Source organism: Lingula anatina, chromosome 4 (assembly GCF_051362555.1).
Source record: "Lingula anatina isolate TDL-2025a chromosome 4, LinAna3.0, whole genome shotgun sequence".
Lineage (NCBI taxonomy): Eukaryota > Metazoa > Brachiopoda > Lingulata > Lingulida > Lingulidae > Lingula > Lingula anatina.
Window position 1 is genome coordinate 16,778,266 of NC_141770.1, and position 15,279 is coordinate 16,793,544.

The window sequence follows — 15,279 nt, forward strand, 5'->3', positions numbered from 1 at the left end:
TTTTTCCTTATATCTCATTTATTTCTTCATGTTGTCTCTTTTTTATTTTTGGATAACTTCTTTTCTCTCTGTATTTTCCCCACCATAGGAAGAAATAGATATTTAGATTAAAGAGAGGACAAAACAAAACTGAATTAGCAGTTGTCCTTTTGTTTGAATTAAAACCAGTAAGATAGTCATGGTGAAAAAATCAAGTTAAATGCATGTAAGCGTAAAACAAACAAACAAAGAAACAAACAAAAAATCAAGACATAACAAGTCTTTTAAAATGATGGAGAGAAAAAAGGATGAAAATTCGACACATCACACCAGTACCTGTTCCAAATCCTAACCTTTAGGCCACTCCACTGGATAACCAACACTTCTCTTTGCTCTTTGAGTCAGTGAGCTACTGCGTTGATTTAATCAATACAGATAACATGCAGCAACACTCCAGATTATGCTGCAGTAATAACAAGATTACTGGAATGACTTGACGAGCAAACTTGCAGGCAAACTTATAACTTAGCATCACTTAGTGCTTACTTTAAATGTCTAACCAACAGAAGCACAGGGCTGTTGATGGATTTTTTATGTGGTTTATTTTACTCCTGGATTGTGTTCTGGTGAAGTTACATTGAACAACATTTGGTAACAATGGCACAAGCTGAATATTTAAACTATAAAAAGGTATGTTTAAGAGAGAGAGAGAGAGAGAGAAAGAGAGATAATGCATGAGATGTTACGGAAAAAAATTACACCTGATACATGAATATGTGATTTAAATGTGTGTATGTGGGTTTCTGCATGTACATTTATGTAATACATGTATAATCAAATTACTTATGAAGCCACTTTTTATATGCAAGCACTGCCAGATAATTCTCATGAATTAAAAAAAAGCAGGTTCAGTAAAAATTCTTCTAGCAATAATATTTTACTTAAAAGGTTTAGGTTCATGGTTACCTTTATATGTTACCTCCTAGGTTTTTATGATCATTTTTCTTTTACAGTAATTGGTTGCAGACATGCCATGAAATATTTTTTTTAAATCTCTTACCATAAAATCAGTGTAACAAAGTAAACATGAGACTGAATATATATTGGATCTTATTGTGACTTGGGTGGTATCCATCTTATACATGAAGGTACTGTCGACTGCATTTTGTATTAAAAAAAAAAAAAAGCCCTACTTTTCCTTGTGGGAAAGGTGATTTTCTAATGTAACGGAATGTGATATCTGATGGAATCACATGTACTACTGTGTGTTTAATGAAAACTCACTTCAATGGCTTTGAAGGAGCAAAAGTGCCTTCTGCATTGTATCTGAATTAAAATTAGGTAACTTCAAACACCAGAAATCCTGTGGTATTCTTTGAATGGTTTAATATTATTCTTGTTTAACAGTGAGCTTATCTTATGCAAAACTGTTCAAAATTAATATTAATGTAAAGGAAGGATATTTCTAGGGCCAGTGCTTGCTTTTTGTTTTTAATTTAATTCTATTTAATATTGTCACATTTTTAGAAATAATAAAAAAAATAAATCCTTATAAGTTTAGAATGCTGTATTAACACTCCCAAAATCAGTGCATAACTGTAACATCTTATTATATTGTGTAAAAGATTAGCCTATATTTCAACATTTTGTATATTGTCATATTGCATATTTCATAATTATTATATTTTTGTGTCATATGCACCTCCTATAACATACATATTATCATATCATATCACATGCATGTATTAACATTAATACGGAAGAATAGATTTCGTATCCAATAAGATTATTTTGTTTCTACAAAATGTACAGTATAATAGCATTATTCAATATGATAACTTTATATAATGCAATAACATTTATCAAATAGTAGAACATCTCACAGTATTTATTGTAATTGTTCCATTCTTTCCAGGCCTTGGAAACTCGACACAGTAACCTGCAAGTGAAATACGAGGCTGCATGTCTGGAGCTGCAGAAGACACAAGGACTATTGGAGAAATTACGAACAGAAAACAAGAAGAAAGCAGAACACATTGAGGGTTTACAGAAAGAAGTCACTTTTATGGCTGATAGGGTTAAGGTTCTGGACCAAAAAGGTGTGAGCAAAGAATGAAAATATTTTTTCACTGGGTAAAGAACTGTCATGTTACTCTGGGTACTGAAGATGTGTTGTATTTCTTGTTGTTTAAATTAAGAAAAGAAAATAAAGATTCAAATGATTTAAACTAAATGGTATTATATAATATTTTTAATGATGGTGAGATGCTTCAGATACATAATCATTAAATGAGTTGAATTCAAAGAGAAACAATTCTTTTAATGATCTTTCAACACGTTAATGTCTCTAACACTACAATATCTTTGTTTTGTCTGTTGTTTTCAAACAAAAAACTTCATGTATGCCACTTAATCATAACCCATTTTTATTTACAGCTTTGGATTTGGAAAGAGCTGAAATCACAGTAGAACAATTGAAAAGAACACTGGAATCCTACCAGTAAGAATTTTTTATATTAAATTTTGATATCACATCTTTGTGAACTAAAGTTCCTCAAGCTAAAGGTCTTCATAATAAATAATTATAGTGTCGAGGGTGAACATTATATTCATTGTTTTTATTCTGAAAATCTGTCAGTAAAGTTTGTATTCAACAAATCTTAATGGAAATTTCACCTGATTCAAGAAATCAATACTTCCAGAAAATATAGGATCTGGAGGAAATATTGATTGCATTACAGCACACAGCTTGAACCTGCTGAGCTGCTTAATCTCATGAGATTTCATGTACTCAAAATCTTGTTTTATTTGCATTGTTTTCATTACTCCCTTATAATGCATTTGATAATGGCTTATTCTCTTAAATCTGAGAATAAAACCACTCTGCTGTATGAAGTATGTGGAGGATTTTTACTCTACAAGGTGTTATTCTTTGCAAAATATTGCAATAATACTATGCAGTGCTTTTTCCGTCAATGCCCTTCTCCACACTGAAGATCAACTTATAAAAAATACCACTACTGATGCATGTTTCTCAGAATCTTGATTGAATTCATTCAATGGGCTAAGCACACTGAAACTGAATAGAAGTAGGAACGGTTGGTTTTTCTAGTAGAAGGTCTTTTATCAAACTCATATAGGAAAAAGAACTAAAGAAACTCTGTAGGGAGTACGATGATGTTGAATATTCCTCATTGATTAGATCTAGTGACAAGACCAAAAATCACTCCAGTCTGAGAGTACAAAGGAATTCAAACATGTTCCTTTTATTTCCTGCACCTTAATTGGTTCTAAAAATAATATTTTCATTTCTGTGATTAACAAAAGTTATTGGCTTTCTGCAAAGAATGAAGGCATCAAGTGCAGCTTAGATTTACTTTTAGATTTTCAAATTTTAATCAATACTTTTTAGAATTTAATACAGTTAATGTTACAAAAAGGAGTAACAATAAAATATTATAGATCTAAGGTTATTTTGAAATACAAAAATAGTCTCCAAGTCTTATAAATTAAATAATATTTTATTATTTCAGTAACTACAAAAAATGTGTTGTATTTATTCCCACTGAGCCATGGCAGAATTGAACATTTATAAATTTTTAATCCTATTAGAAGGAGTTAAAATATTACTTGATTTTTTTTCTTGCAGAAAGCAAAACCGAGACAAAGAGTCAGAGCTAAAGGAAACCCGCCAGTGTCTGGAAGATACAGGGAAAAAACTGTCCGTAAGTTATTCATCTAATAACAAAAAACATTTAATATATGAAGAATTTCTGTACAAGCCAGAACAAGGCAAGACAAAATTTTAATGGTTATGCAACCGTTTGTCAACTTTTAGGCTCTCTTATTTATTTAATAATTTGAATGATTTTTTTAATAATTATATTTAACTTCATGCAGTCACTTCTAACACAATGTCCTCATACAAAATATTTTCCCAAAATTGTAAGATTTCACAGGAAACTGAAAATTATTCCTGGCCATAAAAAGCTACAAGGCAGAATATGAATATCAGCCTTCTGCTATGAGAAAAAAAAAATGTTGTACTCGTACAAGGGATTGGGATAAAGAAAAAAAGAGTGGGCATAAGACAGTATTAAAAAAATGATATCTATTGAACAGGTTGCACATACTCAGATAGAAGATTTGGAAGAGAAGGCATCAGACCTGAAACAACAGGTGAGGGAGGAACTGAGGAGAAATGAAAAACTGGAGCAGGTGAGTAACTGCATGTTTAACTTAAGGCATCATATGCTTAGAGTTGTCAGATGCCACAGACTTTTTAAAATTGCATTGGTTGTGTACAATATGTCATGCTTTTTAACAAAAGATTAAAACAATACATGAAAATACATGAACATAATGAGTTTAACTGTATCTAACACTTTAATGGTATAATCAATCTCACATAGGATGGCAGTGTGTTTACTGTCTACATTTTTGTTTGTATGCTAGCAGTTGATAAATATTTAAAATGCCCTTTAGGATGTTTCATTCATATTAGCTTCCTCATGACTGTCTTTTATCTTAATGGTTCATTATAAGCCTAACTGAATGTAATATTATTACTTTTACAAATACTGTACAGCAATTCCCAAGATTACCTTAAAGTTTACGTCTGTTCAGAATGCACATAATCTTATATTTATTTTTATCAAGCAAATTTTGTACAATTACACTAAGCCCAATTTCAATTAATATGCACCTAATGTTCAACGAATGATGACTAAAAATACAAATTTGAATTGAACATGTTTTTATTTCTAAAAAACTTATCTGTATATTTCAGGATATAGAGGGCATTCCTCACTTAAAAGAGAAAATAGAAGAGGCTGAAGCAGCAGCTGTGAATTTTCAGAAAGAACTGAGAGAAAAAGAATTTCTTCTGCAGCAGGCCAGGAAGAGCAGTCGGGAGTATGGTGAAAAGGCTAAGGTGGGGCTCAGGATTTCTAGACTAATGCAGGGTGCAAATAACTTAATACCGTCTTCAGCCCCCTACAGCAAGAATTATTATTTCCTGGAAGTTTCAAATAAACAACTTTTAATTGATAAAAATTAGAAATTAATATCTTGAAATTTTAATTTTCTGAATAATAAAGAAAAAATTTCCAGGAAAATTGTATAAAATATTTGAAGCTTGAAAAATCAAAGCACACAATAGAGACACACTGTGGTAAAATGGAGTTTACTTGAAAATGGCTGGCTGAGTCAATTAAGCCCTTGTTCTTAATTTTAAAAGTACTAATGTGAAATTTGAGAATTCATATATTATGAATTTTAAAAAGCTACAAATTTTAATTCACTTTTACAATGCATTGCATGTATTGTTACATTATTATTCCAATTTTGCCAATACAAATGATAATAAAGCTTAATTGGGATTAGTATGGAACATTATGATGTTTTAAAGCATATATTTGAAGCTGACTGGGTGTTGTTTTAATATTATTCAGGCTTTAGAAAAAGAAGTTTCAGAGATGAACAAAATCCAGGAAGAGCTTCATGTGGCCAGGTGCGAGACCCTCTCCTTGAAACAACTGATTGTAGGGAAAGACTCCCTGGTGATACAGTTGACCCAGGCACTGGAGTTTGCTAAGGTGGGAATATCGAAGAACCATAGGTTCTAATAAGTTACTTGGCCACAGAAGTTTTTACTCCCTTTCACTAGTTCTTCACAAGTTTTCTTTCTACTGTTCAATTAAGTTTGAACTAATTAATAACTTATTTTAATTTTTAAAAAATTGGCCATGCCAAATGCATACAGGTTTCCTTTTAAATTACTAACTTACAAAATAACCTAAGTTCATCAATCTTTTATTTCTGTCTCAAAAATGGCTGACGTTTCTATTTCCATTTCGTAGAACATGCTTCAGGAACTGCATGGCACAGGTTGTCAGATTTCTCCTAAAATCCAAGAATTGCTTGACAAGGCAAGTCTGCTCCAGCTGGCAACTTATCCCCAGGGGACGCCTGTGCTCAAGACCCTCCAAGATGCCTCAGAGAGTATACGGTATGCTATTTTCTCCATATATTTTTTACTGGCCAATATTCAGTCCCACCGGCAAATCTTTTTTGAATAATGTATAGTTTTCTTTGTTTTTTTCAAACTGTATTTAAGCCCCCCCCCAAAAAAAAAGGGAAAAAAATTAATATATACAGTTTCAATTCTTTAATCGAAAATTTTTAAAAATCAGACATCAAAAGTACCACCAATTTGTGCAGATGGATGCTCTCTGAAAGATTTTCTCCTGAATGTTTCATATGTCTCATTCTAATCCAACACAAAAATCCTAATGTTTAAAAATTGCAAGGATTTGCAGTGTAGATTTGTTTATAATCTATGACAGTGGTTTTCACCCCCAGATCTCCAAGCCCCAGTGTAGAGCCCTGGGCACAGACAGTACAATGGGACGGCACGCTGTCTGCTAACAGAAGAACCAACTCGGCTCCCTCTAGTGGGAAACAGGCAAGTGTCAGCACAAACTGTTATGAAAATATTCCATTGGCCAAATTTTACCTCAGCTCTTCTGACTCTGTCTGATTCACTTGGCAGATGATGCAAACTTAGAAACAGATCCTGAGATTGCATTTGCTTGTTTTCCCTGGCTGTGATATATAGTGTTTCTGCTTTTCAAGCTTTATGTTGTGGTGAAACTAGGATGTCATAATTTTTTTTTTAATCATAAAATCTTGCATTATATCAATTGACTGTGCAAAATTAATAGCTGCCATGCACGAAATATAAGTGATGGCTTCAAATTCTGATAGAATTTCTCATTCCATTACTATTTTTAATGTATTTTTCAGAATTCAAGAGTACAATTAGATGTCAGAAGACCTCCCTTCTCAGCAAGCTCAAGTGATACCACGACAAGACAAGCCAGTGCAAAACTCAATCAAAAACAGAATGGCCTATTTTTGAAGCGTTTATTGGTTGATACAGAATCAACTGATGGTAAAATGAGTAATACATTGCCAGCACATCCAGTCAGGCCTAAAACTGCTGTAGTAAAACCAACAATCCATTCAAACTTTCATTCTAATAATTCGACATTATTCACAAATAATGGCAGAAAAGGATCAGTGGATTTTGCTGATAATTGGACTAGCAGTAGTAACAGTACTAGTACAGCTTCGTCTTCAGAGGGATATAATCCCCGAAAACCATCACTCTCTCCTTCACACTGCAAGTCCAAGGCAGTACCCCCTACAAAGCAGGAACTTAAGATGGAGAGAGAGGCAATAAAGGCAGCATTTGCCAGGATGTCCGTGTATGAGAAAGACAGTTTGGTGTCAAAATTTGTGAACACTGGTGACAGGGTTCTAGTCAGGCTTGGAGCAGCTAAGAAGTTAAAATCCAAAGGTAACAAGAAATTTTTAGTTTTTCACAATATTTTAGTTCCTCTCTCATAGTACTATACTTATTTATAAAATAAGCTTATTCGAGGAATTATTTATAATGTTTTAGTTTTGTGATCTCTGTCATGACATATACTTAATCATAGAAATTTTGTGTCTTCAACACTGTTGTCTTTTAAAGTGTGCTACTACCTTTAATAAAGTGTAATTTGAGCAAACAGATTTTGATAAGATTTTTTTTTCAACAGGAACTGCACCAAAAGAAATTCTTCACAGTGGTATAGTGAAGTTCATTGGCCATGTTGACCGCGAGTATGCAGATCAGAAATTGTATGCTGGTATACGATTGGATGAAGCAGGTAATGGATTACGCACCAATCAAACTAGATTGGAGATGAAAGTTCACACACATATCTTCATGGCCGTTCTATATTATGGTTACGACTTCATTATCATTTATTATTAATTATTCTTTAAAAATTGAAGTTTTTTTCCTTATTTTACTTTTACTGTCATTATAAAATGAAAATGTCACCTTAAATTTAGGACAAAAAAAGTCTCTGTTCATACAATGGTAAATTTCATTTTTCAAACACTTTTCAGTGGGAGACACAGATGGTTTGTTCAAAGGGAAAAGATACTTCTATGTCCCTGCCAACCATGGCAAGCTGGTACGACTACTCAATGTGGTCTCTGTGCTGAATACCAAGGTGGGTTTCTATCTTTTTCACCAGTCCATCTTTTTTTCTTTTTTCTAAACCCAAGTTTAATACTTTGCTTTAGCATTTCTACACATTCATCAAATCAATTTCTGTCAATTTTAAACCAACTTGAAGGTAATATCTATGTAAAAATGAATATTAACTTAAAACAAATCTACAGGGAAAAAATCACCAAAATAAAGAGTTCAAACAGCCCGAAATTTTGTAGTCTATTTTAATTTCTGCTGGTAGTAGTCCTAAAACTGTGACAGATAAAATAGTTTAAGATAATGTAAAAAGGTTCAACTTCAGTTCTCTGAATTTCAGAGTAGTGCAATTAGGTTCCCTCAGAATATAAATCATGTGTTCATCTTGTTTCAGATGTCCAGTTACAAGAAGGTAGAGGACAGCGTGTATGAATATATGGAACAGAACAAGGGATCACTCCATTTAGACTTGTACCACTACCCCTCAGTTCCAGTCAGACCCCCCTCTCCCCACACCTCCTCCAATGACAGTGCTAACCAAGGAACATGAATTAACAAATGACGTACAATAGACATCACATCAACTGAGTACTTGCCTATAACTTTAGTTAATTACCTCCTATCAACCCCAGTGCTAACCAAGGAACATGAATTAACAAATGACGTACAGTAGACATCACATCAACTGAGTACTCGCCAATAACTTAAGTTAATAACCCCCTATCAACCCCAGTGCTAACCAAGGAACATGAATTAACAAATGATGTACAGTAGACATCACATCAACTGAGTACTCACCTTTTAATTAAAATTACCCCCTTGCAACCCATCAGGGGCGGATTTAGGGCGTCTTCTGGGTCTTCCGGAAGACGGTCAGATTTTCAAGTTTACATTGACGGGTATTTCGGAAGACGGTCAAAAATGGAGGACGGATCAACATAGATAAATTGGAAGACTGTCAAAAAATTACTCTGGATTAGCCCCTGCCCATGGTGGTGTATCAGACATTTTAGCAGATTACAATGATTGCAGTATGGCGGAATCTCCCATTTATTCAGCTAGCATGATGGGTTTATCTGAACACTCCCTTAAACCCCATTTACACGGACGCCGTCCTTACTGCATCCTTTGTGCGACCATGAAACTGGCATCACTGTGGTCTTAGAAAGAAGGCACAAGCATCGCTTTGGTTTCAGAATGAATGCTCAGTGATCTGCCAGTTGTTGGGACATAAAGTATTTTTGTACCCTCAAATACTATGGGATGCACAAAGGACGCCATCCAGTGTAAAGGGGGCTTAAGACCATGACGTTTGGGTCATTCCACAAAAAAGTGTACTAGAAGGTGCACCAATATCTGAATGAATGAAGGAAAAGGGTGCAGTTCAAGTTGGACAATATTAAAAAAGAAATATGTGTGCAAAATGGGAGCATTTCATGTCATAAATCAAAATCACCTTTTACCATTATATTTTATACCTCATTTCTGCATGATTTTAAAGTCTTGATTATTTCATATGTGGCTTTATTATCCAACTGTGCCATATTCTGTGGTTATTTTAAGATCTGCAAGCAATTTTATCATTACTTCAGTGTCGAGGATTTTCTAAAAACTTGAAAGTTAATATTATCTAGTCAGGGAACACAAAAAAGATCACGAAATAAAATAATTGTAAAAAATTGCAGTATTCTTCTCCTTTGCATGAAAATGACAAAATTTTGTCGAAGGAAATAAAAATGAATGAATTAATTGCATATCAGTCTGCTGGATACAGTTACCTTTCAATTGAAATGTGCAAGATACACTGGTAGATTTTTCTGTGCTTTGCTTCCACTGGTTAAAATCACTCATTTGACTTTCCCTCGCCTCCATGTTCTTTTTTGTAACAGTTTTTGATCCATTCAATCCACATGCCGTTGTTTTTTGCTGAGGTAACTTGTCCGCTTTCTAACTAGATTGATTCAGACATTATAAGGGTAAAAGTACTCTAATTGCATTTCTACCCCATAGTAATCCGTTTGTTCCGAACACTTTTAACGTTACAGCACATATCTCTTTCCTCGACAGGCAATCCTGGCACAGGTCCTAAGCGTTCCTTTCAACAGGGTTTACACTCCAGTGCCGTCAATCCTAATTCTTATATCACCTTCTCTCTCACTTCTGTGTCAATCCCTCTAACTACCTCAGCAGTTGCTATTCTATTGGGTGTCAGTAACTCTGACCATTTCCACACTTAAAAAAATTGGAAAATTTATCATTCTCATTTCTTCTGGGCTGTCTTGGATTTCTTCTTCTTCTCCAAGGCAGGGTCATCTGGTGGAAACAATATAGATTCCATGTCAAATCTGAACAAGTCTGGATGATATATCTCCTCCGGTATAGGCTCAGGAGAGTCCTGTGGATAAAATGTTGGTATTGGTGGCGGGTCCAACTCCCTTTCTCTGACACGATTAGGCAACATGCTGTCCATAATACGAACATAGGCGTGTAGAGGCCCAGGAATTGTGGAAGCTTTGACATATATGACGTTATACTTTGTATCAATTTTGTAAATCTGAAAGACAATGAATAAGGCAAATGAATAAAAAGTGTTTTAATAATCGGATTGTTTATCAACAGACTCAAATAAAATCATTTACCCACACTTTTGTTAAAGTATATGCAAACGTTAAGGTAACATTTGACTCTGTGTGTCTTTACATTGCAATAATATTTTTAAATAATTTTCAATGACAGGATTTATTAACTTCACCCTCAGTTATCAGCAGGTATAAATGGAATTAAATAAATGCTTTTGTAAAAGTCAAATTTGACAATTCATCTTGAAGAGTAAATAATTAAAAAATAAATATACAAAATAAAACAAAAATCTAAAATTATGAGAATATGTTTGGTTTACCCTTGTTCCTTTTAGTGTTCTCCATTTATTGCCCATGTATCCAGGCATCTTTTGCCCTTTTGGGATTACGTCTCTTCTCTGAAAGGAAACTTAAAAACTTAAAACAGAAATTTAAAACTATAGATAATAAAACTGAAAGGCAAACTTGTTCATTGGTTGTTATCATGATAGCTTTGCAAGAAATTGCTACATTTACTCACAAATAGTTTTGTTTTCTCTTTGTTTACAATTATGAGTAAATTAATCAATTAAAGCAGCACAAAAGAATTCTGTCTACCTGTACCTCAATTAATAAATGCATATCTCCTCCTAAATTTAGTAAATCACTATCACCAAATGTTATTTTGAAAATGAAAAAAAAAAAAAAAAAAAAAGTGTGTGTGTAGTGAGTCCCCATTATTTTATAGGGCTTACCCCAGGAGCTATAGAGCCCACTCTTCTGAACCAGCGAGTTGTGCCGTGGCCTCTTCCTCCCTTGAAACCGTGTTTTTTTATTACGCCCTGAAACCCATAGTCTATTCTGAAATAGAAATTACTAGGCTTAAACGATAACCTAACAAACCTGAATGTGTCATAACTTTTTAAAATTGACTCATGATAACAGTATGTAGATTTTTTTGGTACTTTCTAAATCATTTCAAAATCCATCTGCATCAACAGGGATAAAAGTTAGCATAACAATTAATAAATCAGAAGTCCAAATCAAACAATTTAAACTCAATTTGTGGGAAAAAAAAGACTCTCAATTACTGCATATCAGAAGAGTTTCATAACTGTCAGAGCAACAATTGTTAGTTCTTCATAAAAAACTGCAGTTTAGAGAATTTATTACACACAGGAATGAGGCAGACTTTGAAAAATGCAATACCGTCACCAAAAACTCACGTCTTAGCCTGGAGGTCTACATAATCTCCAACACGGAAATGTGACGCAAATAGTGGAGTACCTTGAAGACAAATTAAGGATAAAACATATGCTGAAAATATTTGCTTCTGAAAACCATTGTTTTTTTTTTTTTTTTTCGTTTGTTTCCTTTTCGGCTAGGGATGGGGGAGGCACAAACACATTTTAACGCCTATTACTTTGCTGTCACTGAATTCCTAACACTTTCTTAATGCTATCTTTAACCATCTATTTTCTGATTATTCAAAGGAATCCATAGGTTCAATTTTCTTTTTCTACAAGAGAATACCTTTAAGTTATTATTTTTACTGAAATAAAGCAAAACCATTTAAGTGAAGACTGAAATAGGTGCAGAACACCATTTAGCTATTATCATTTATGTAGAATTTATGATAAAAAATGTAGGTAAAATGTACCAATATATATATATATATATATATAATGTAAATATCAGTAGGTCACGTGGCTATACAAATTATGAAACAAATAGGGCTAAGTGTATCTTTATCTTAATCTTTAAAAAACATTTAAGCAATATCTCAGCCAAATCCTGTTTCCCACATGTTGTTTACTTGTAAACTGCAACCACAAACCTACCTGGCCGAATTGCAGCATTGGGAGTCACTACAAATTTAAATACCTTCCTTTTTGGGGGAACCCCATGTTTCTCAAAAAGAGAGAGTTCAAGAGGACTTAACTGAAACAAGACATGATCAAAATACTGTAAGAACAGCCAATCTATCAGTAAAATAATTAGGAAAATTAAATCTATAGGTTCCATTTTCTTTTTCCACAAGAGAATACTTATTTTTTTATATTGAAATAAAGCACACCCATGTAAGTGAAGGTTGAAATAGGTGCAGAACACTATTTACCTAATATCATTTATGTAGAACTTATGATAAAAAATGTAGGTAAAATATATCAATTTTTATATATAATGTATATTGTCAGTAGCTCAAGTAGCTTTACAAATTATAAAATAATAAAACTATAAAATCCAAATTTTTATAAAAAAATGTTTTTACTGTAACAGTTGTTGTAAATGAGATCACTGGCCAACAAAACTGAATTTTGAGACAAAACTGTTGCTTACCAATACAATTCTACCAAAAAAAAGTGAAGTGTCTCATGCTTACCCGTCTTGGATCTATGCCCATACTTCCTACAAAGACAGCCCCAAGCTTTCCCTTCATTTTAGGATGAAATTCTTGGACAAATCGCGTCTGAGCAAATTCGTCTGGAGTTAAGTATTCCACTACATGATTATCCAACACCTAAATGCCATAAGGAAATAGTACATAGATTCAGTTGCAAGTCCTCAACTTTATCTAGCCAATTACAGATTATAATTTTTCATTTTTGGCAAATCAGACCACTGGCATACAGGTGTAAATAAACTTTCAAAAAAAGTCAATATATCAATCTCATTCAATAGCTAAAATCAAACACAACAAGCATCTGACTGAGAAATATGATGCAATATAGCCTTAAAGGACAAAAAAATACAACTATTATTATAAATTATAAAACAAACACACTTACAATTTGTTAATTATAAAACACTGATATTTAGTTTCAATCTGATACCTGTAGCATGGTCAGATACATTTTCTTTCCTTTAGTAGTCCAGTGAGGAACACAGCCTATCTTCACACCTACAACTCCAGTACGTTTTGTACTGAAGTTAATAACAATAATCATAATGATGATGATGATGATCTATACTAGTTCTTCCACAGTTTCCAAAGGCTGTGACTTAGCAATTTATATCAAAATACAATGATGACATATGCTTATCTTTCATAAGGATGCATTTACATTACAATATACATTTCAACTGGTATACCTCGATTCAAGAGTGAAAACAACAAAACATTTATTATTAATAATGGAGTAAATACAGCCATTTGACATCAACATAAATAAGTGCTCTCACAATACCTGAAAATGTCCTACTTCTCTTCATGTGGTCATCATTAGTCTAAACTAATAATGATCAAGACAAAATCTTTCACAAATAAACATAATTTTCATTTTACAATTACCCCTTCCTCCATTCCCCCCTTGCCCATGGACCATCTTTAAGAGGACAATTCATTTTGGCCAACTCTTCCACCTTGCTCCTCGCCTCATTTGCTATGACCTCCTGGAGGAAGCTCTCATTGGCTGGGGTCAGTCCACTGTCCTGTATCCTGGCCCTGCGCTTCCTGGCAAAAGGTTCTGGTGGACGCTTTCTGACACCACGCTGCTGTTGGTAATGTGTTGGAACTAGGACCCTGTATCAAACATTGAGCAATGATAATTAATTTCAATGAAACATGGTTGTTAACCAGACTTTCCCTGGGAAGCAGTCCAGCCATCATTTGGACGACCATTATTAGCCTTAAAAGATGGCATATATTTATATTTATATTTATATTTATAAAGACAGCTGGACGGCTTACAAAATCTTTGGGTTGGTTGGTTGGCTTTACTTGGGTTGGACTCTGTAAATCAATGACCAAATTGCCGATTCATATTTTGGACTTCCTGTACCCCAAATCCTGTGGAAACCCCCTGGTTATTACTCAATAGATTTGATTAAATCAGGGGCATAACCGGACCTTTAAAAATTGTACGCACAGATTTTGAAAATTCCCAGGTACGATTATATTCCTTGAAAAATACACTGAATTAATGGAGAATAATATCATGGTTGGCTCAAAAAATTGTACCCACAGTGCATCCGTGTGTATGCCTGGTTACGCCCCTGTAAATTTAATTTTTATTACTAAGTTTCCATGTGACAATGTTCTGATACTAATATATCAAATGTTGATTCAACAGTTTTGAAATTTTAGCTTGTGACTAGGCCTGTCAGTTGTCAAAATTGTCCTCGTGGTGGAGAGCTAGTGCATCAAAAGATTATACCAATGGGGTAAGGGCTGGGAAAATTGAGATATTTTTCCATGCAGAGTATTCAAAAACAGAGGCTTTTTGTCAATGTTATTTCTGGCTCCCAAAAAGTGGGACATCCGCCGAAAATCGGACAAATATCATCTCTGATTACAGTATATGATTTGGAATTGAAATTGAAGCCTGAAGGAGGCAATATATGAATGTTATATCACTTTGAATTAAATTTTAAAAAAATGTATAATACGATAATGCGTTACATGCAATATCATGGTTTAAAAAGCTTACCTGACAAAGGGTTTTGTGTCTAGAATACATCTGGTTTGAGAAATACTGAAGCATTTTGCAAGCACACCGGCTGAGCACAGCGACCTGCTCGCCATGCTTGTCGACTAGTCGCTTACATCATTAAAAAATCAATTTATGTCTAAAATATATCAGTCTTCAAAGTGTATGCAACACAAAAAAAAACAAAAGAATTCATCTAAAATGTATCTTTGTACAGAAAAAATTCACGCAGTTGTATGTATAAAAAATATCTCAATCATTTTAC

General features: G+C 33.6%; 2 protein-coding genes across 2 annotated transcripts in view; one reads left to right on the top strand and one right to left on the bottom strand.

Annotated features, from left to right (window-relative positions):
• The window catches only part of LOC106177984 (uncharacterized), a 35,137-nt gene extending 24,511 nt beyond the window's left edge, over positions 1-10,626 (top strand). The window contains exons 13-24 of the mRNA XM_087011604.1: positions 1,895-2,078; positions 2,416-2,479; positions 3,629-3,704; positions 4,102-4,197; positions 4,769-4,912; positions 5,433-5,576; positions 5,841-5,989; positions 6,343-6,445; positions 6,787-7,342; positions 7,587-7,697; positions 7,942-8,048; positions 8,421-10,626. Coding sequence (XP_086867730.1) covers positions 1,895-2,078; positions 2,416-2,479; positions 3,629-3,704; positions 4,102-4,197; positions 4,769-4,912; positions 5,433-5,576; positions 5,841-5,989; positions 6,343-6,445; positions 6,787-7,342; positions 7,587-7,697; positions 7,942-8,048; positions 8,421-8,576 — 1,890 coding nt within the window. The 3' untranslated portion in view covers positions 8,577-10,626. The remainder of the gene's footprint in view (positions 1-1,894; positions 2,079-2,415; positions 2,480-3,628; positions 3,705-4,101; positions 4,198-4,768; positions 4,913-5,432; positions 5,577-5,840; positions 5,990-6,342; positions 6,446-6,786; positions 7,343-7,586; positions 7,698-7,941; positions 8,049-8,420) is intronic.
• On the bottom strand, positions 9,534-15,150 carry LOC106175715 (large ribosomal subunit protein uL3m). The gene is made up of 9 exons (XM_013557838.2): positions 15,015-15,150; positions 13,877-14,107; positions 13,419-13,509; positions 12,968-13,105; positions 12,426-12,525; positions 11,811-11,871; positions 11,340-11,445; positions 10,926-11,003; positions 9,534-10,580 (listed from the first exon to the last, which is right to left on the bottom strand). Exons 1-9 carry the CDS (start codon positions 15,107-15,109, stop codon positions 10,287-10,289), a joined length of 1,194 nt encoding a protein of 397 aa, XP_013413292.2. The 5' UTR covers positions 15,110-15,150; the 3' UTR covers positions 9,534-10,286.
• Between the last annotated feature and the right edge of the window lie 129 nt (positions 15,151-15,279).